At 27.8% G+C, this 24,141-nt stretch overlaps 1 protein-coding gene across 1 annotated transcript in view; it reads left to right on the forward strand.

Annotated features, from left to right (window-relative positions):
- Dcr-1 (Endoribonuclease Dcr-1) overlaps positions 1–24,141 on the forward strand; it is a 113,767-nt gene that overhangs the window by 49,819 nt on the left and 39,807 nt on the right. Inside the window, exons 6-7 of the mRNA XM_067280334.1 lie at positions 22,653–22,797; positions 22,884–22,959. Of these exons, the coding sequence (XP_067136435.1) occupies positions 22,653–22,797; positions 22,884–22,959 (221 nt within the window). The remainder of the gene's footprint in view (positions 1–22,652; positions 22,798–22,883; positions 22,960–24,141) is intronic.

A 24,141-nucleotide genomic window follows, 5' to 3' on the forward strand; every position in this document is an offset into this window, starting at 1 on the left:
ATTCTGCTTTGGTAGTAATTTTTTAAACTCTCACAAAAGTTGGTTCATGTTCCAAAGAATATTCCTATTAAGTTTTGATATGTTCAGCCACTAGATGTATTTGCAACAACTCTTATTAAGAATACAGTAGTGAACCGAAAATCGGAATCAATTGGGGACTGGGGTTGTTCAGATTAGGGATTTGTCCGATTACGGTTTATGTACGAAAAAATATATTAACCTGTCCGATGTTCAAATTTTTCTCCGTTGCGTGTCGCTTCTTGTTGAATTTTTCTCCGTTGCGTGTCGCTTCGTGTTGAATTTTCGTCGATTTTAAGCCTAATGAAAATTTTTATAATAATAATAATCGAGGCTATGATATCGTTAAAAATTATTTCTGCATTTTGTACAAACAAAATAAATATATTGAAGAATATAAAAACATGAAAATTATACTTTAGAAGTAAATTTAGTATCAAAAACGTTCGATTCAGCACGACACAGTTTGACTGAAAATCGTTCCGATTACCGGCGATTCTGATTACCAGGGTGCTGATTTATGAGTCTCTACTGTATTTTAATTATGATTACCTTGTACACTTCACATATTCCAAATACATCAGAAGATGAGTGAGAATAGAAAATTATAACAACTTTATACAAAGAATACATAATAGTAAAGATAAAATAATAGCAGTAGTAAAGTGCAAGGAATTAAAATGGATAGGCATGACATGCAAAACTATTGAAATTATAGTATTATAGTAGTATAAGAAGGAAGAATTTCCAGGAAAAGAACTGGAAAATTTTTTTATTTTAAAAGACACTTGTAAATTATAAAATGTTTATTATTATTATTATTATTATTATTTACTAAAGGCATTTTTATATTTTACTTGGAACTAGTAAAAAGAAACAATATAGTAGAATTTTGATTTTCCAGCACAATTTTTTTTTTTTGTTAGCACATTTCAAACCTGCATATGTTGTTTTTTTTAAATAATGGTTAAACTTTTAATAGTGAAATAAAATTTATTTTATTAATGTTTCATATATCATGATTAATGTCTAAACTATTTCAATAGTTTCAGCATTAAAGTTATTGAGATTTATCATGAGTTTTGCTACATCAATATTGAAATCGGGAAGAATTGCTCAAATAACCTGTAAGATATCATTATAGTAATGACAAGCAGTTACATCAAACTCAGTAAATTAATATAAAATATAAAAAGTTGTAATTCTAAAAAAATAAATCAATTTTAATTTAACAATTGTTCTGCAAAGCCTCTGTTAAAAATTTCAAATCAATTTCAATATGTATCATCATTGGTGATAAAGCGAGTAGGACTGTCTCACACCCCATACTACCATAATACCAAACCTACCAATGCTCTTTGATTTAGTCTATAATAATTAATTTCATAAAATATATCTTACTTCAGTTACTTCATGAAATATATAATAGTATTAAGTTGGAATGAATCAAACATGCCTAGATTTAAGTAAAACAGTTTAATATAAGCTTATCATTTGACATGAGTTTTATTAATAATAATAACAATTTTTATAAATATTTCAATAATCTAATTATATCTATGTCCTGTATGATTCATGCATTTGTTTGCATAAGTTTACTGATCACATATTTAATTTATAATACTATTGTACTATTCAACTCTTAGGTAGACTAATTTAATGAAATATGCATTGAACTGTAGTCTATATGTGAGGCACATTATATATATTGAAGTTTCCTAAAAAAAACCATACATTTTCCTATAAAGCCAAAAAACAAAAGAAGTATAATATATAGAACAAATTTATTCAAAGAACTTACAAAATAGATGTAATTAAATGTATCATATTAACCTTTTATTACCATATTTCTTTGATTCTAAGATGCAGTTTTTATCCATTCTGCTATCTGAAGTAGAGGTGTGTATTAGAATCAATGAAATATTCAAAACAAAAATCAGCAATCATTGCCAGTAGACAATGTTGTGCATTATGTACCATTAATAGATCTCCTTTTGATTATACTACTAAATATTCCTAACAATTCAGCTTTACTGGTAAGTGTATTTGAATTCCTTTTTTAACATTTTAACTTGCCTTCAAGACAATGTGATGCAGTATTAAAATGAATAATTACATATAAAACCATTATTAAAATGAATAGTTATTGTATGTGCTGAAAAGTATGGGAATAAAGCTCTGCAACATTACCGATTTCATTGCATTTGTATTGTTTTTCTTACTCATTACTTAAAAAAGCTTAATAAAATTTTAAAAATTTTTCTGTCCATAAAAAATCTTAAAATTCAAGTTTAAACTCATTGTAATTTATGTCTAAGAATCAAGGAAATAAAATGTTTTAATACATAATATTTCTGAAATTAACTTGTGATTATTTAGAAATTTGTTTGATAATTTTTCATATATTACCCAAATGCTTAGCAGTGCCTTTCTGTTTTTTATTCATTTAAATTTTTGAAAATGTTTAATGTGCAATTTTTTTAATATATAAACAAACAAAATATTTCAGATATAAACAGTTATCAGTATAATGAGTAATAGCATCATAACACATAGCATTAAATAATGATAATTAACAAGTTTTACAAATATGGTGCATTACACAATGTTAATTGCTTACTTAGAAAATAATGAAAATTACATAATTAAGGTAAGTGAAGTTAAGTGCATTTGATATTTTTTCCAAATTATGTAGTTTTATACTTCGATTATGCAAAATCACACAAACAAATTTTAATCTATGAAAATTGCTAATAAACACCTCAAGAATAGAAACTTACACAGATTGAAAATGACTCAATTGAAGATGGCAATCTTTGATTCAGCACAAATATGATACAAAGAATCATCTTTTTTTTCTATTGCCTTTTTTTGCATATGCATCATAAGAAGACAGTGTAATTTTTGGGCAACAATCTCTATTATTAAATTCATCAATGATGCTAACATCACTAAACATGTAGAACTGATGAAAATCTATAAATTATATCAAAGTAAACTGCTTAATTATTGAATGTGGATGCTATTTAATGCTTTGAAATTTTTGTGTGACTATCCAACAACAATTTTAGATTTTCAATATTTATATTTTTTCTTGCATATGTTCTTTGCTTTAGTACAACGTATAATTAATTAATTATTTGAATTTGTCATTTTTATGTATATTTGTGTATGTGTTAAATTAATTAGTTTCTTTTCATTAGTTCTAAATTAGTTTTTTCATTCAGTTTAAGTTATGTGTGAATTCATTCAGTTTGTACACATGAAATTTTAGAATGTAACTGCTTATTATTTATTAGTTCAAATCTAATAAAAATTTAAAAATATTAATTTTTTAAAAATTTATTGCTGGATTACAGAAGAATATGATTAGATTCTAACATATTAAATGTTAAAAAATGCACTGTTCCTTTGAATTTTTGTCAATTGTTGAAGACAGTTTATATATATAATTCTAGTATTATTTAATAGGCATTTAATATTACTGACTTGGATGCAGATTGCATGCTGTATATTATACAGACCTGTTTTTTTTTAAATATTTTTAAACAGTATTTAAAAACAAATATTTAAGTTTTTAGATATATTTTAAAAATACTCACACAAATAAATATAAAAGATAGAATAACCAATTAATTGCTTCTGCTTAACTTTTAACAAAAGATACTGTGTAAAATGACAAATATAGTTTGTAATAAAAATTACATTATCAATATAGTGATATTTACATATCATAATTTTATTATTTGCAAATTTTTATTTTTTTTTTTATTACTGAAAATTGACATATTTATTCTGTCTATTCAATTTTCATATTCTTGGAGTTTATAATTGAGGCAAAGCATTAATGAAGCATCTTCTATGGGCTTACAAAATTGTATTTGATCTCAAAATTTGATTGATCAATTTTGATTAAACTTTGCCATTTTCCATTAATTGTGATGAGGAATCCAAAAATGTAATAAAAAATGGGGTTCATGAATTTGTTTTTGAGATATAAGGTCATAGCACGAGCTTGCGCAACGAAGTGATGTCGTGTGAATCACGCAACTATGTTGGGCAATGTCCCAAGGTTGCTAGCACAAATTCTATTGACTTATAGAATTGAATTCATTCTCAAAATTTGATAGGCTGATTTTAATAAAACTTTGCCATTTTCCATTAATTGCAATAAGGAATCCAAAAATGTAATAAGGGTCCATTTAAATTTAAAAAATAGGGGTTTATGAGCAGTGACATGTTATCCTGTGGGCAAAAAGGGCAATTGCCTGGGGCCCCCACTGAAAGGGGGTCCCAAACCAATCATTTATAAGAAAATATTTCCCCCCAAAAATTTCTATTGAAGAAAAATGTCTGAAGTTGACACTGTACAGTACATCAGGCCCCATAATTCAAATTCACTTGGGCCCCATGAAACTATAATGTGCCACTGTTCATGACTTCATTTTCAATATACATTGAAGTTAAAGTGACAATGTCCATGCTCCCTGAGCACACCTAACAGAATTTGGGAGTCAAAAATAAAAACAGCACTACATGTGCCTAACAGAAAATAGATGCAAAAAACAAACAAAGCAATTGCCATCGATTTCTTTGTCAGGATTGCCTCTCTGTGTCAACAAGCACAAGGATTGTCTCTCCATACCCAGCAGGCAAGGATCGCATCTCCCGTGGCCAGCAGGTACGAGGATCGCCTCTCCCATGGCCAGCAGGTATGAGGATTGTCTCGTTTCTGGTGGCAAGTACAAAGTTCACCCGTCTGCCACCATCAGGTGCAAGGATCTCCTCTGCTGTACCTAACAAGTGCAAGGATAGCTTCTTTCTTTCCAACTCTGTCTCAATTCTATTATGATATGAAAAGTCACTTGATGTCCTAGTTAAACTGTAAATTCCAAAACATTTAGTTAACTACAGATTTACCTGTATAATGTATTATCATTTATCAATGAATACCTTGTTTGATACAGCAAAGTTAAAATCTGTCTTGGTTCATTAGATCTTATGAACAGACTTTTATTCAAACTTTTTAGAAATGGATTAAATATAATATAATATATAACTAGTGTTTTATAAATTCAAAATTAAAATAATTTTTGGTCTAATTGGAAATGAGTTTACAAAAATAGACAGGTTACAATTTTTAGAGTTAGATTGTAAGTTTAGAAATAATAGTTTTCCAGTATTATAACAATCCAAAAAAATGCAAATATGGTAAAACCTGTTTAAACTGGAATTGCACACTACCAAATTATTCTTTTCATTTTGGCAGGTTTCCATTTTAAATGGGTTTTAGTATTTTTTTATCTTTAAACTGCACCAGATAAATGCCACATATGTTCATTTTTTATAGTAAAATCTCTTTTACATATGTAAAAAAATTTTATTACTAGGTTTGATCCAAATTAAATTGTGATTCCAACTAAAGATTGGAGTATTTGATTGCAAAAAGTTCTTATTTTTTTCAACAACTTATGCTAGATATTTGAATACTTCTCAGATGCGATCTTTGAGCTCACATGACAGTGAGAAGTCAATTTGAGTACCAAGAATTAGTGTCCTTCTCTGCCATTGGAAATTCTTATTGCATTACATTAATACAGAGACCAATTTTTTTGTGATATGGCTTCTCAACGAATTTTAATACTCTAATTAATTGTTTATTTCAGTCTCTGTAATTATCACCAACATTAATCAATTGGTTTCAAAAACTCTATTAGTTAGTTACTAACTACTCCACAAAGCAAATTTGCAACACATTGTTTTCATGAATTACATTCATTGCTTGTTCTGAATAACTTGATTCTTAAAATTATTCAATTTTGTCCTTGGTTAATTCCAACAAAAACTTTCTCCTTGTCATGTGACTTTCATTTTTCTGATAAGGTTTGAAATAGTTCTTGAAATACAGTTTATGTTCTATAATGACTGATACCTAGATGTGATTTTACTTATTTAAAAGTGGAATCTTATCTTAACCTGGATAAAGCAGAAAATTATGTTCTTACTCAAAAATCTTGTCTTTTTCCATATTGGGCAGGCTTATAATAGAATTTAACATAGAAAATCACCCTGTTCTAAAAGAATTTTCTGTTTGGGTTATGAATTTTCTGTTCTGTTTTATTGATGTTCCATTTTAGACAAGGTTTACTGTGTTAAATTTTTTTCATCATAAAAAGGACAAACAAACTTATTCTTGTAAAACACTTCCTTCTTATGATGTAATAATTGCATTTTTTTTATAATATTGGAAATAAATTGATTGAAATTAAGATGAAGATACAGAACATTTGCAACCTTTAGTTGTTAAAAAATTGTTTCTCTCTTCAGATTAAAAAAATTTTTTTTTAATCTGAAAATAGAATTGATGTGTTCCAGAAACATTAAACCTTTTATTAAAATCACGATTTTGTATTTGAAGTGTTTTAATTCCTTTTTGCTGTTAAACATGTTTGTATAGAGTCAAATTAATTAATTTATGTTTCAGCTAAAGCCCATGAATCTGATAAAGCAAGATTAACTAGTTAATGCTAACTTTATCCAAGTCTTTTGGTTAAAACAAGTAACAATTTACTAACTTTGAACTATTTTGCTATTTCTAATTTAGTTAAATTTGATTTATACAATATTAATTTTAAGTATTTATACAAGATGGTAGCACTGCCTATGTTTAGGCCAAATTAATTTAATAATATAATGAAAAAATTCAGTAATATATAGTCCAAAATCTAATGTAGTTTGGTTTATAGTAAAAAGCTTGGACTTTGCTTTCAGTTCTGTGTATTTTTACCATAAGAGAGTTATCTTAAAAGCCAGTGACTTAATTGTCAGCTAATTATTGAATATATTTTTCTAAATTTCTATAAACAGAATTTTTTTCCTATCTAGAATAGAGCTTTATTTATTATATGCTTTTTAAAAATTTACATATTTAAAAAAGATGAAATCTAATGATTAATAATGATCTAATTTTGATTGACTAATTTTTGTAAAGAAGTGTTAATGGTCACATTGCCTGGTAAAGTAGCTTTAATACAGCTAGATAGGCAAACCAATAATAATTGGCTTTAAATGAAATGGGCTATGTCATTGGGTTGCATATTCAGCTACATTATAGCTGTTTTATCAGGCAACATGCCCTATAATTTAAAAAAATTTTGTAAGCAGTGATATATTCATAGATTGTTAATATTATATTGAATTAATAATTATTTGATTATAAAAGTCCCTAATAATTTGAAAAATACAGTTAAGAATGGAATTCAAACTTATAATTTCATAAATTTGTTGCATTTATTATTTGTTTGATTTAAAAAGATTAATTTATTAGAATAATATTTTATCAAAAATAGATCATAATCAATTTTGATATTTTTATTTGTATTTAGTTTAATTATAATTGAGTCAATGTTTTAGTGAAACCTAATTAAGATTTCAAGTATAATGAAAAATATTTTTAAATATAAATACTGTAAATAATAATGTATATAATGTATTCTTAATAATAATAGTAGTAGTAATAGTAATAATAATAATAATTTTTTTTTTAATATTTCTAAATTTAAAAAGTAATTACATGTTGTTATTAAAACATTATAGATTAGATATGTTTAATCTATGTAATAGAAAAAGTTTTAAACTACACTCACAACACTCTCTAAGGTGTGATGATGTGAAAAGAATGTGAAGCAAAGAAGTAGAACAATGCAAGATCATCTGTGAAGAATTTATTGAGAAATGAAAAATAACAATAAATATGCATAGGAGGACAATGTTGTATTTTGTTATATAAATGCAATGTGCCAAAAAAATAACTGTGGTGCAAAAAATTGTAATGACATTAAAGTAATACATATGGTATTGCTTAAGAGACCTGTAAATTGTAAGTATAACTTTAATATCATTACAAATTTCTCACTGTACAGTAACTTTTTGGACACCCTGTATTTATGAAGCCTTAAGTTTTATTCCCAAATGTTGTAATTATAACTTTGTTCAAACAGAATAGCTTCTATAAAACATATTTAAAATAATTATTCTAACAATGTATCTTTCAAGAAAACAAGCCTCTTTATATGAGAATAATTAATTAATCAAATATTAAAATAATAAGAAACTCCTAAACCATAACTTCATAAAGCATCATTAAACAAAGAGTAATAATAATATAATGCAACAAGATTAAACAGACATCAAACATAATAATTATGTACATGAATAGAATACCAGCTAATATCCATATCTACGAATGCAAGGATAGTTCTTCCCATGTCCTATTAACTATTAATCATCTGTGGGTTGCTTGCCTGAGAGGATTAGATTAGTTTTAAAGACCAGTATGATGATGGATGCTTTATCCCATCTCACTTGAGGATCCCTATGTAATGCTTGTTTTGATAGGCCATAATCATTTTATTCATATTGAAATTTGATCTATTTTCAAATTGCTGCTGTTCCTAGATTTACAATGCAGGATTCTTTAAATTATTGGATTTTTATATATCAGTATTGTCTCCATTTTATTTTTAACCATATGATAGATCATCACATTTCTCAAAAGAGCAATTCAACAAAGTCTCTGAAAGTAAACAAAGAAATTTTATCATACTAGTCCTGTTATTTTAAAAAAGTTATCAGTCTTATCATCAGGAATTGGACATCTCATTCCTCTAAACCAGTGATCCCCAAACTTTTTTGAGCCACTGACCCCTTGGTTCCATAAACTAATACCCAGTGCTCCCAATCTATTTTTCCTTGTGTGAGAAAGGCTTGGAAATATTCTTAGAAAAACTTTTCTATGAACCTCACACTTACTGTACATTCTTCTCCACATCTAGAAATTATTAAATGCAATGTTTCTTCTTACCCATTTTAACAGAGGAAAGGGAAAGGTGGTCAGTTACCCTAACCCTTGCTTATAGTTACTGTTCAGCGCCTCCAGTGCCCTCTGCCACCCAGTTGCTTATTATTGCCCCCCTAGATTTACTGACCACCCACAGGGGCAGTAGCAACCACGTTGGGAACCACTGCTCCAAACCAAGGGTTCCCAAACTTTTTGAAACCTCCTTTTGGACGAGATTTTTGCTTGTGACCTTGTATTACTGTCTTTTCTTTCCTATTTATATCTCCCTCTTTCACACTAGGAGCACTAAGAGGGCTTAATGAAGGGAGAATGCCAGTCTCATCAATGACTGATAACAAACAAAAGCAAGAAATCACCTTGAACTTGAAAATGATTTAATTGCGATATTTCAAATGTAGAACCCAGATTTGAAAAGGTAGTTTCTGGAAAAAAAGCACATTTTGTATTTACAACACTTGATTTTTTGTTGTAAATACAAAATAAATGTATATTAATATGGTTTTTTTGTTTTATTGTGTAAAACCTCTCATGATTCCTTGGAATTGTGACCCACACTTTGGGAACCATGGCTCTAAACTATCTCACCTTTAGCATCTCCTTGACTTTTTGTGAAGTTAGTGTAGACAATGTTCTTTTTCTTAAAGTTTCTTTGTTTCATGCTTACAATTTTAAAGATACACAATTTATCACATCCAGAGCGTCAGTTGTTCTCCCTCAAAAGTTTTCTGCACTCTCTCCTCTCTTCGTCATTCTGGCACTTCCATGGAAGCACCATCCAAATGGTCACAGATGTCATGTCATCCATATGTGCAGTTAAGTTACATAACACAAATTTTCTACATTAGTGATTAAGATTATTTATGTATCTGTATATTTTAATGGTAATATTTTCTTCTTATCTCATAGGGATAATAATCAAGACTGTTTGTAAAGGTTCTAAAAGCTTATACTTATAGGAGACATTAGCATTTAGAGGTACTGAAGTTGACTTATTGAAGATGCTGGTGACAAATCTCAATACTTCTAACTTAAATCATATGCCTAAATAACTAACAGTTATCTCAATCACTGGTTCCATCTCAAGAGTCAACTATTTATTAGGATCCTTTTTAGCAATTCACATCCACTAGATGTTTTATATATTTTATTTTAGTGAATGTACAATTTTATGATGTCTATTGGATACTTGTACTGTTATCACATGGTAATTATACAAATGAAGTATACTTAAACTTTATTATTGGATATATTTTAGATAACTAAACATTTCAGTTCTTTAATTTATCAGTAAATTTGAAAATGAGAATAACGTATATCGTTAATTTTCTGACATTGATTAAAGAAAATTGTAGTAAGAAACAGAGTAGACTACATGAATACAATAAAAAAAAATTAAATTGTCAGTAATTTTGGTAGAATATAAAGAAAATTTAAAAAATATTACAAAATCTAATCTTTTTATTCTTATGTATTGCAAGCATTGGATTTAATTAAAAAAAATTTATAATGAATATCAGTCCTGTTAGTGTTAAATACAAGACAAGCATATAACCATAATAATGAAGAATAACACTACAGATTACTTAATTATAATTAAGGAATACAGAAAAGGATGACTAGGGCAGTCTTACAATAAGTAGATACAGTAACTTCTTGAGTTACGACCACCTCGACTTACAACCATTCGCACTTATGACGAAAAAATTTCATTAAAAATTTTTTTTTAAATATATCAATTTTTATAGTTTTTGTCAAACATATATCATATCTTATATATATATATATATCTTATATTATATATATCTTGCATGCTTCTGGCGATTGATTGCACACTTCTGCAATCGATTGCATCATCTTTAGTTTTGTTGTGCAGTTTAATGAAGGGGGAATGCCAGTCTCATCAATGAATGCTAACAAAACAAAAGTGAGAAATCACCTTGAACTTGAAAATGATTTAATTGTGATGTTTAAAATGCAGAACCCAGATTTGAGAAGGTAGTTTCTGAAAGAAAAGCCCATTTTGTATTTACAACACTTGATTTTTTGTTGTAAATACAAAATAAATGTATATTAATATGGTTTTTTTGTTTTATTGTGTAAAACCTCTCATGATTCCTTGGAATTGTGACCCACACTTTGGGAACCATGGCTCTAAACTATCTCACCTTTAGCATCTCCTTGACTTTTTGTGAAGTTATTGTAGACAATGTTCTTTTTCTTAATACCCTTTGTGTGTGCTTGTGTAAGATGGCTAATTGTTTTGTTATAAGTAGTTTATTCACAGTATAAATTGGAAATTATACTTTATTTTACATTGATTTGTGATATTTTAGTCCTAAAATGGCTGGTAAGACCAATGAAAGAAAAAGAAAGACAATAGACTTAGAGATGAAAATAAAATTAATAAAACAGCATGAGTGTGGCAAAACAGTGTCAAACTTGTCACGTGAACATAAATTGTTGCATTCAACCGTTTCAACTGTAATAAAGGACAAAGAATGAATTTGTGAAGCAGCAAAGAGATTGGCATCAGTAAAATCAACCATCATCACAAAAAAATGAAATGGTCCCATAGATGAAGTGGAAAAATGTTTAAAGACTTGGATGGAAGATTTATTACAAAAGAATGTTCCACTAAGTCTCATGACTATCCAAACTACAGCATGTAGTCTTTCTGAAGATTTAAAGAAGGAGGGTGACAACTATGACCAAAATTTCAATGCAAGCTCCGGCTGGTTTGAAAAGTTTAAAAAAAATGTGAAAATTTCCATAATGTGAAGATTTGTGGAGAGGCAGCGAGTGCAGATTCAAAAGCTGCCGAAATCTTCAAGGACAATTTTGAAGCGATGCTTGAAGAAGGAAATTATATGCAGGAACAAATTTTTAATGTGGATGAAACTGCATTATAATGGAAAAAATGCCCGAATGGACATACATTCAAAAAGAAGCCTGGTTTTAAAGCATTTAAAGATCGTGCTAACCTTTTGTTTGGTGGAAATGTCGCTGGTTATAAATTGAAGCCATTTATGATATATCATTCCCAAAACCCAAGAACCTTCAAGGGAATCAGTAAGGACACATTACCACTACATTATCATGCCAATAAGAAGGCATGGATGACACAATGCCTTTTTGAAAACTGGTTTAACAGCTGCTTTGTTGCAGAAGTAAAGAAATATTGTGATGAAAAAGACATTGCTTTTAAAATTGTATTGTTTCTTGACAATGCTCCAGGTCACACTTAGGAGAGTCCCATCCAAACATAAAAGTGGTTTATTTACCACCTAATACCACAAGTATACTACAGCCAATGGATCAAGGGTGTATTGCTAACTTCAAAGTGCATTATTTAAGAATCACTTTTGCCCAAGCAATTGCAGAAACTGAGAAAGATCAGATATTGAGAGAATTTTGGAAAAATTATAACATTTTTCATGCAATAAAGAATATATCAGAAGGATGGTCCAGTGTAACAACGAAATGTATGAATGGCATATGGAACAAACTCTTAAAAAGGTTTAATAACAATATGAACTTTAACTACCTCTTCTATTTCCTCTTCTCTATTAATGTTATTGTACAATTTGCTCAACAATTAAATCTGGAAGTTGATAATGAAGATGTAAATCAACTTTTGGAAAATAATGTGGAGGAACTCACAAATCAAGACATGATTGAAATTGAGGAACAGTGCATTGCAGATAAAAATGTAAAAGAGCTAAAAGAACACATAGAACCATCCAAAAAATTTGTGCTGAAAGAAATGGCATCAGCTTTTAGCAAAATCAATGAGGCAATTAAAAAATTTGAAAATATGGACTCAAACAATGATAGATTTTCGAAGGTATAACGCAGCATTCACGAAGCACTTGCCTGTTATAATGAAATTTATAATGAAAAGAAACAACAAACTGTCCAAACAAAATTGAACTTGTTTATAAAAACAAAAAGCACTACACTACACTCTCTGATAAATCTCAAGAGTCAGCAATGAATATCAGTAGCACAGATGATGACAATAATCCAGAATAATGCTTATATATATACTATTATTTATGTATGTAATTACTTACTTATATGTAGTTAACAATTAAAACTCTGAAATAAAAGCTTCTATTATAATTATATTTTATAATTATTATTTATTTTTGTATGAAATTCGACTTGTGTCTGAAGTTGTGGAACCGAACCCCTATTGTAAATCAAGAAGTGACTGTATAAATATATAATGTTTCATTATTATTTATAATAATAATATGGATATGAATGTATGAAAGTAAGAAGTTACAAATGTTCATATGACTATATATATATATTATATATATATATATATATATATACAGGTATCCCTAATATAATACAATAGTAATGTTCCAAAAAAATGTTTATGCAAATCCATGCTATATGAAACAAAGGACTAATACAAGACTGGGTTAGGTTCCAAAAGTTAAAACTATACTACAACTCTTAGACAAAAAATTAGAATGTTCACCTAACTGAAAGTTGAGTGTACATTTTCTCATGAACAACACAGAGTACAAAACTTTTTTCGACACTACATAAACAGTGCTTATGTATATTTATTATATCAATTAATCAGACAAATTAACTGAAACATTTTTTTGTTACAAATGGAAATGAAATGACAAAAAATAGAATAACAGTTTGACCATGACAAAGAATTAGAATATTAGCTAAATGTGAGTTAAATATAGGAAATACAACAAAATAAACTTAATATTTTGTGGCGTCATAATTACTGCTTGCAATCTATCTGGCATGGTGTGTATTAATTCTTCACATTTGTTTCTGGTGATGCAGTTCCAAATGTGTCGAATGCACATCACTAGTTTCTCTTTAGAAGTTGGTCAACACAGGAGAGACAAAACAGGGATTAGTCTGTGACAAGAACGTTATTCCAATTGTCTTGTCCTCACATAAGCTTCTCTCTGCACCATCTGACATGCTTTGTCATTGCTTTTTCATTAGAGATGGCTTTGTCTTGGGAACATGGCAGTTGAAGTGCAAGTCGTGCAACCTTTGGCATGTGGTTTGGCTACTAATATTCACTCCAGTTGCTCTGTATTGTTCATGCAAGTGTTTAACGCTTTTAAAGCAGTGTCGCATGACAATCTCTCTCAAGTTTCTCTTATCCCTCGCAGTCATTGCTTATTTACATCCACATTTCTGGTATTTGTTAGTTAAAACTTGGACACTTGACTGCGAGCACTTTACATAATTCGCAGTTTCTTTTTGTGTTTTTCCTGCTTTGTGCAAGGCTATGATACTATCTTTAGTTTCGTCACTGATTTTGCACTTATGCCCCATGTTGTACTGTTATACTGCTCTGCCCAGCAATGTGCAAATTTGTATTAAAATTTAGTTTTTATGGCTATTTGTCTGGCTATTTCTGCTAATATTCTAAGTTTTTGTCATTACGAAACTATTATTTTATTTTTTTGTCATTTCGTTTCCATTCGTAACAAAAAAGAAAAAAACATTTGAGTTAATTTGTCTGATTAATAGATATAATAAATATACATAAGCACTGTTTATGTAGTGTCGAAAAAAATTTTGTACTCTGCTGTTTATGAGAAAATGTACACTAAACTTTCAGTTAGGTGAATATTCTAGTTTTTTGTCTAGGAGTTGTGTTCTTGTTCATTACTAAGAGAAATATGTTTAATAAAGCAATCAATAATTTATTTCCAATCAATAATTAACTAACAATCACAATTAAAATTACTACATTATGCATTAATATTAATTTTAGTTAAACAAGGGTGTTTTTTTTTACAAAGTATCATCATCAGCTAAGCTTTTTTGTTGATCTTGGTCAGAAATATCAACAATGTCTTCATTTTTCTTATTTTTATCATAAAAAATTTTTATGGATGACAAAATAAAAATATGTTATTAATTGAAATTTGTTCTAGGGGACCCTTGTTTGTTCAGTTCAAGTACCGAAGCACTTTCTCTCCAAAATTTGTGTTCAAATACGAATTGTTTGAGTTGAGAACAGTTCAAGTATCGAGATACCACTGTGTTTCATTTGCCTTTGTATGAATGGTTACTTACATACAGTTAAAAAAAGATTAAGAACACTTACCTAAAAATGTTTAAATAAACTTTACTAAATACAAAGATTAATCTATAAAATCAAAACACTGTGACAGTCTTAAATACTAATTTCTGAAAGCAATGTCAACAATACCTCGTTAATAGGAAAGTTAGTGCAATTTTTTCCCTCCTTGTTCTATTAGTTTTCATTAAAATAAATTTGACAAAAGGAACAAAAATATTGAAAATTTCAATATTGTAAAATCTATGGGCAAATTTGAGATAACACATATGCTGACTTGAATAAAAAAATATCAAATTACAGAGTTTGCAGTTAAAAATTGGGAAATTTTGTATGGACACTTTCTTGAATTTTCAAACCACGTTCTTGAACCAGCGAAACCAGAAGTCATGTTGTACGTGGGATAACCCCACTTTTCAAATTGTGTTAGACCGAAACCATGTTGTAGAAGTGCTGTGTTATACTAGGGATACCTGTGTGTATTATATATATATATATATATATATACACTATACTATACTATACACAGTATACTATATAAAGATTAATACACATATACACTGAGTGGCCAAAAAATTAGAGACACCCCTTATTTGAAAGTAAACCAGTCTGATAGTGATGTAGAGTTGCTTATATAAGGTGTGCTCAGCTTCAGACAACATAGTTATCATGAAAATTAATGTCAAAATGGGTAAGACGAAAGATTTAAGTGACTTTGAACAAGGGATGATTGTCGGTGCAAGAAGAATTAGTGTCAGCATCTCTGAGATGACAACTCTTTTAGGATTTTCTTGCCCAACAGTATCTCAAGTGTTTAGAGAGTGGCAGTTGAGGAAAAAAATCTTCAAGCGATAAGGACAATTCTGGTCAAAAAGGCTGGTGAACGAGAGAGGTGAAAGGCAATTAACACGCAGAGTCCACAGCAACAGAAGGGCAACAACATGACAAATTATAGCTGAATTCAACACAGGTGCATCACAAAGCATATCCCAACGCACAATAAGATGGACTTTGCAAAAGATGGGCTTAGCAGCCGGAGACCATTAAGAGTGTCGTTGGTATGACAGAAAAATAGGAAAAAAGGCACCTGTTGTGAGTCCAGAAAAGACTAAATTGGTCACTTGAAAACTGGAAAAAAGTAGCCTGGTCTGATGAATCTCGTTTCCTGCTCCATCATGCAGTGCAGAATATGGTGCAAACAGCCTGAATTCATGGACCCCTCCTGCCAAATGACAACTCTTCAGGCTGGTGGTGGTTCCTGGAGTACACTGGGTCCCTTGATATTTGTGGACACATCTCTGAATAAAACAGCTTACCTCAACATCGTTTGTGATCACATACACTTGTTTATGGCTGTAATGTTCCCTGATGGAGATGGTCACTTTCAGCAGGACAATGCACTTTGACACCGTGCTCGATTGGTCTCAAATTAGTTTGAGGAACATCAATCATAGTTTAATCATCAATCGTGGCCAGCTCAGTCCCCTGACCTCAATCCTATGGAGCATTTATGGGACGAAGTCAAAAGATCAGTTCAAAGCTTGGAAAGCCACCATCCAATCTGACCCAACTTAGAGCTGCCATTATGTTAGCATGGGCCAACATTCCTCAGCAATGGTATCAGCAACTTGTTGAGTCCATACCAAGAAGAATATTGGCTGTGATCAAAGCTAAAGGTGAACCAACTCATTATTAGAGAGTGTATCTAATTTTTTGGCAACTCAGTGTGTATACAGTAGAGCATTGATCATCCAAAACAATTTGGGACTGGAGTTGTTTGGATAACTGATTTTTCGGATAACTGATCATTTATGAAAAAATGTATTATACACAAAACTGTACTGTATATATCTTGTATCATACGTCTTACAAATACATATTTTGCATAAAGTAGTACATTAAAGTAGGCCTACAGTTTAGATTGGCAGTCCGCTAGTGCTGCAGCGCTACAGCACTAGCAGAAATTTGAATTTGCCGACTGGAACGCTTTCAGTTAATCGATGTTTTGGTTGATCGATATTTGGATAATCGATTCTCTACTGTATAAACACTATATAGTATATATAATCTTTATATACATGTATTAGTCTTTCAGTTCTGTAATATTAGATCTTTTATTAATTTAACTATAATTTTGTTTATTCTTTCAACTAAGAGAAAGTCTTAGTATCCTTTTCTGTTGTGCATGACATTTTTGTTATTAAAGATGAAATATGAATTGTAATAATAAAGTTTATAAAAGAAGAATGAAAAGTTTTTTAAAAGATGGTCTTTATTTTTGTCAGATATTTTTAGAATTGACAAGTTAATAATATATATTCTTGTTTGTATTTTGAATTAGTAAAATTAGTAAATTTTAAATTGTATTTTGATATGATATTATAATATCCTTTCCTCTTTAACAAAGCAAAAAAACATCTGCAGAAATAACATAGAAGAATATTATGAAGATTAATAAGATGAAATAACCAAATTTTTTCATAAGACAATGACTATTAGTAACATTTATTTGTTAAAATAATTATTTTTTCTGATCTGGACAAAATTATAAGAAAACAAAGAACATTTTAAAATAATATATACTGAAACAAAAACTGAAGACTGAAAATTTGAACACTTCTTTATAGTTAAATGAATATAACTTGAATTGAAAATTTTCATATATATTATTTAAGTGGTTTTTAGAAATAAAAAGAAAATTTGAATTTAAAAAAAAAAATCAATAATACAATTTTAATTTTCACATGAAGACATTCTCTTATATACTTTGTAAAGTATGTATAGAAGTTGATCAGATATGTTGAGAAATAAGATGAAATAACTTAATATTAGCTTATATACAAAGGATTTATAAAAATAATTAGTGAATTTTCTACTTTTTTGTTCTTTTATTGTTTTGAGAGCTGTATCTTATTTTTATTTAACTTTTGTTAGTTTTATATATTATTTTATCCAATACTATATCTTTTACCATTATTTTATCCTACATCATATTACATCAAATTTATATAATTCTACATACTGTATAAATATGCAGAATTTGATTACGTGTGTTCATTGTGAATTATAAAAGATACGTCAAACTATTTTTGTTAAATATTTTAATTTTATGATTATGTTTGTCATAATATATAAATTAATGCCATAAAAATTATTTGTATTGCTTAATCTAACATTACAGTTACTTTTTGTTGAAATTAGTCATTAAATTCTATATAATTCCAGGAATACTAATTAAACTTATTAAATTTTGCTGTTCTCATTTTTGTTACTTGTTTAAAAACTTTTTTCATGATTTGTTGACTAAATCAGAATTTAATTTATATGATTCTAAAATGTTTTTGTTTCAATATATGTTTTTGTTTCAATATTGTATTCTCTTAGCATTCTTTCTGTCTACCAAAACATCAACTAATATTATAAGTGTTTATGAACAAAATTATAAGTTTTATTCATAATTATATTATAATAGGAGAAGATATTTCTTCTTCATATTCATTTAAATCTCTTAGATTAGAGAAATGACCTGATAATAGCTGAGGTTATTCATTTTTTAAACATTATTTGCATTTTGATGAATTTTAAAACATTAGAAGGCAAAAATCCAATAAAATTGAGAAGAAAATTATAAGAAATGTTAATATGATTATTGTATTATAAATTAAGTATAGACATTTTATGCAATCCAGTTTTCAGTATTCCATAGAGTATTATTACTGTAATAAAAGCAAAAGATGGTCCAATGAAATATCAAGGAATTACTAAGGTAAAGGAATTATTGTATCATTTTATATTATGTTTAATAATAATTAATAATATTTTGCAATTTATATAATTTTAATTTTATAGTTTTGTAAACATTGCAAAATATTCATAATTTTCATAATAATTATGTATATTATTACTGTTTAAAAAATTTGTACAATCACAGGTTAGCCCTGGATCATCCATGTATGAGTAAATGTGAAGTATCAGATTTCGCAAAGATAAAAAATTTTTTATGTATTAATATTTGATGCTAGTTGTGTGAAATCTTGATTTTAAGAATTTATTTTATTTTTATTTATTTATTTATTTTTTTTGTGAAAATGTTTAAAATTATTGATTTTTATCATTTGAAATAAATGTTCTTGAATAGATCTAATATATGTATTCTATTGTATATTTCTGAGAATAAATGTGTGAATTATATTTTGAATAATGTATGGTTTCATATGTATATTTAAAATCTCTCTTTAATTTGGCTATTTAGTAGCATGCATGATAAGTGCATTTATATATTTTATCCATTTAATTTGTGTTGAAGTTTCCAGTGCTGGTTGCCAGTGATTTGGTGCTATTTCCTGAAAATATGTTCGGTTGGTAGAGTGAATGAGTTGCTTTTTATTCAGCAAAGAGTTACTTGCACTATTAATTTCAAAGGAATATTATAATTCATTTAAATATAGAACTTATCTAAAATCTGCATGTGAATGACTTTATACTTGATAAATATCTAGGTTGCTGGTTTTAATTATAGTATATTAAGTATGAAAGACTAAGTTAGGTCTTTACTGATACCTAGCTGTTAACTAGTTACTTAATCCTGAGGTTATGAGCAGATCTATTGCTCACCAACAACCATAAGGATTTAGGTGCTTTTACTATTCTACTTTAATTAAAAGAGAGATTACTTAATATTGCTATTGTATGATATGATGATGATGATGATGATGATGATGATGATGAATGTTTATTTAGATGTTTTATTCTAGTTTTTAATATCTTTTAACAGTTTTTTAATGCAGTATTTAATACTTTTATAAATTGATTATAATAAACAAAATATCAGATTTCCAAATTGTTATTTAATTTTAAAATGAGGTGAGCTGTCTTTTTATCTGATCATTTTTTTTTTACTGTTAATGATGAAATTTCAGATTGCAAATATATCTGTCTTTGTGTGCCACAAAGGTAATAATTTCTGTCTAAAAAGAATAGAATTTGTATACTCTTCCCAGTCTGGTGGGCCAAACCAGATTGGAAAAACCACAGGAACACTGGTAGCTGGTTACGAGTTTGTCTCTCTAACACCTAAATAGGGGCCAGTTTCCCATAAAAGTCCTTTCATGAGGCACTCCTCATCTTGGCAGATTGCCTATGTGTTAAGTTACATTATACCATCAATCCAATTTAATCTGGATTGAAAGTACCTTAATACCAAAGTGTGATGTTGGTATTAAGGATACTGATAACAAATGGGATACTGATAACAAATAGGAAGTTATAACTTTGATCAATTTTGATTTGAAATTGAAACCAGCTTTTGCAGTTATCTTCTTACAACATTAGGATCTAAAAGAGGCTAACTCATCAGGATTCAATAATTAATAAACAAAAGAAGAAAATTCATAACATGGCAGCAGCATCTTGATTTACTGGAATTATATTTGAATCCCATTCTAAGCTGTACTTCACAAATTAATTATTAAACTATTGAAAGTTAATACATCAGTGAAGTATGATTCCATCAATAGCAAATTTGTAGAATTTAGGATTCCTATATTTCTTTAGTTTCTGTTTAAAATTTTGATTTTTTTCTGAAGAATGATCAAGACATATTCTCTTCCTTGTTTTTAAAGCATGGAATATTGGTTACTTGGAAAATGACAGATATATCTCTCTTCTAATTATAAAAAAAATTTTCACATCCTACTTTAATAAAATAAGAGGGGAGAATTTTTTTGTGAGAATTGTGCCAAATTCTTTAGGAATTTATAATGGTGTTAATTATATCTTTATCCTGAACAATTTTTATATGAAACAAATTTTCACAAGAGAGATTATTTGTAATTTTTGTTGATCTCAAGCAAGCATTTGATAGAACCTCATTCATTATGTAACCTTTTGGTAAACTCTGGAAAAAAACCCCTTTTTCCTAAATATAAACAGAGTATCATAAAAGCATCAGTTAAATTTAATAATGCTTTTGGCTTCACTTGAAGTATTCCAGCTGACTCAGATAGCTTTGAAAACATTTTTGAGTTTCATTCTCTTTTCCTTTTATGTTAATAATAATGTTAATGATCTTAATAGTTTTAGTTGGAGTTTAAACTTTATAATGATACAGAGCTATACATCCTTTTTTTTATGCTGCTGATATTGTGATCCTTGCCCTCCAACTCAAGATTGACATGTTAAACAATAAAAGTATTCAAGTGACTTCTACTATTCATTAAAACAAAATAAATAACTATACAAAGTAAAAAAAAGTTTTTTTTCAGTAAAAGAAATTAATTTCCTTAAGTAAAAATGATTTTTGGATAAATTGCCAATTGTGAAACCATCAAGAACAGTATATATCAATATATTGGTTTTTTTTCAAGTTCTGGATCATTTAATCAAGCAAATATGTTCTCAGTTTATCCATTGGAGCAATATATGCTAGTAAGTCAATCTTGACAAGAATAAAACTTATCTCAATTAATCCCATATTTAAATCCTTCAATAATTCTCTTATTTTATTGACAAATTCTTATGGCTTGTCTTTAAAATTTGGGTTTATTGATAAATGCAAAACTGAGATACAGCTTTTGTATCTTTGCAAAAAAATTGCTTAACTATAGTTGCTTCACTTTATGTTACTTTCTGCAATTGGAGCTGAGATATACTGTCGTCATTATTAAATGCATGTCGTGCTGTTGCATCAAACTTCAAGAATGCCTAAAAATATATTTTCTAGCAAGTGTTACTTCAAGTAGTTGAATAATAATATGCACATATCAGATAAGAGATACAATTAAACTATGGATATCAAGCAAATTCTCACAGATATAATTTTTTTCCTTTGTTTGAGAGGGTCAAAATTGGATGCATAGCCTTTGTCTTATTCATTCTGAAGACTCAGAAGTAGCAACAAGATGATAACTTGTTATCAAATACTAAACTCAACTTAGTTTTTAGAATTCAATATTATGTTATTGAATAATGGAAATAAATATCTAATGTAAATTTTTAAGAAATAGCATTCATACCAAATAATAATCAGTAAGTAATGTGCCATTTGAAGTTGAAAGTAAGTTTTATACAATTACAAATAAATCCTTTTGGCCTTCACAATTTCTCTGGGTTTGGAGGTTTGTACCTTTTTTGTTTAATAATAATAATAATGCTGTTATTATTATTAATTAAATGTAATAAATTTAATTAATAAAATGTACTAGTAATAATAATTATTAGTGTTGTGGTTATTTTTGTATTTTCGAGAATTTATGGTGCCATGATAAAATTGTTGCTTTTATTTACAGCTTAATGTTTTCTTTATTGTTTTACATTATGACTAAAATGATTAACGTTGCTTATTTTTTGTGAGCATTACTGCATTAGATATGCCTTTTTTGGATTTCATCAAAAAATCTTAATAGAATTATTTATATTTATCTTTTGAGAAAATGTTATTTTAGAAATGGTTTTATTTATTTTAAGCAGGTTATATATCTATCACATGTTTATTTTTTTGTATTTTAAACTTAGATATTTTAGTTATTCATTTCAATATTCAGTTATAAAATTAGGATTTTGTGTTAATTAGAAATAAATTTTATTTGATAAAATTACCAACTAAATTTTCTTAAAAGATCTTAAAAAAATGCATACATTTTTAAAATAGTTAATAAGTTGTATTTGAGAAGAAAATAATTTATGTAATTGCAGGTATTGTGTAAAACTTCCAAGCGATACTTTTACTAAGTTAACTCCAAAGTGGAAGATAAAAGAAATTTTTTTTGAAAATTCATTTATAGGTTATCAGTGTATTATACGACTTCCTATAAATTCTCCAATGAAAATTCCAGTTAATGTAAGTATGTTCTTAATTATTTATTTTCAGATAACATTGTTAAAATTAAATTTCATAAAATGAAATATTGTTGTTTTATATAATAGGGAGATGTTATGCCAAAAAAACAATTAGCTAAAATGGCAGCTGCTTTAAAGACTTGTGAATTATTACATAAAGCAGGTATATTAATTTTAAGTTATATTAAAATAAGTATTTTTAATTTAATTGGTTTTATAAAGTACTTCAGAATTATGTTAAAATATGAAATGCAGTAATATGGGATGGCCATAATTAAACTTTTGCTATTTGAAATTTTCTAGTATTTGACAATTGGAATGACACTAAAATTGGGAGGTATAGTATACAGGACATGGGGAAAAGCATTCTACGAAAACATTTTAGTTTCAAAATTTACCTGTAGAGGTGCTTTTGACCCCAAAGAAGGAAAACTTATCATAAAATTGATTTGTTTCTCATTTTGTCAGTACCCAAGGGCTATAATTGTTGCAATCAAACTGTTCCAAGCATATATCTTATTGGTAGTTATTATGAACATGCATCTACTCTGACTGATTACGCATTAATTGTGTTTTTAGTAATTTTATGAAAATGGGTATAATGCAGCAACAGCTCTTTCTGAGTTTAGACATTATAAGAGTCTCATTATATTAACATTACTCTAAATAGTGAATATGCTGAAAAATGAATATGTATGATAAAAAAAAATTATTGCTATGCTATTTAAAACTGGCCATATTATTCTATTCTTTCCAAACTGGTTTTATGAAAATGAAGACCTTATTTATAAATCAACACTTGCAGATGAAGTCACCATCTCTTAAAATTTTTAAAATTTTAAGAGATGGTGACTTCATCTGCAAGTGTTGATTATTAATAATTTAATATTAATAAATAATTTTTGGAATATTTAGAAAATATTAACTCAAAATAAAATTCATATTTATTATTGTAAATTGGGAAAATATATTGTTGTCATTTTGAGTTTTTGATTTAATATCAATTTTAGATTTATTGAATTATATATGATAATATATTTATATATCATATATTACAATGAATATGAAGAAAATACCTTAGTAAGAAAAATGTAAAATTAAACCAATTGAAATAATTCTTTCAGAATAAAAAAACTATAGTCTATTTCAGATAAGTTGACATCTAATGTAAATAAATTGATAATCAAGTGATTTTGGTATCACTCTAACATTGTCATTATCAGCATTCATTATGTTAATAAAATTACATTTTTAGTTTTGATTAGATATTAAAATAACTTTTCTATTATTAAAGAAATTTAATTTATAAAATATTTATAATCTATTACATTTGTTTTTTTTAACT

The sequence above is a fragment of the Centruroides vittatus genome, unplaced genomic scaffold (assembly GCF_030686945.1).
Source record: "Centruroides vittatus isolate TY-2023 unplaced genomic scaffold, ASM3068694v2 contig_883, whole genome shotgun sequence".
Lineage (NCBI taxonomy): Eukaryota > Metazoa > Arthropoda > Arachnida > Scorpiones > Buthidae > Centruroides > Centruroides vittatus.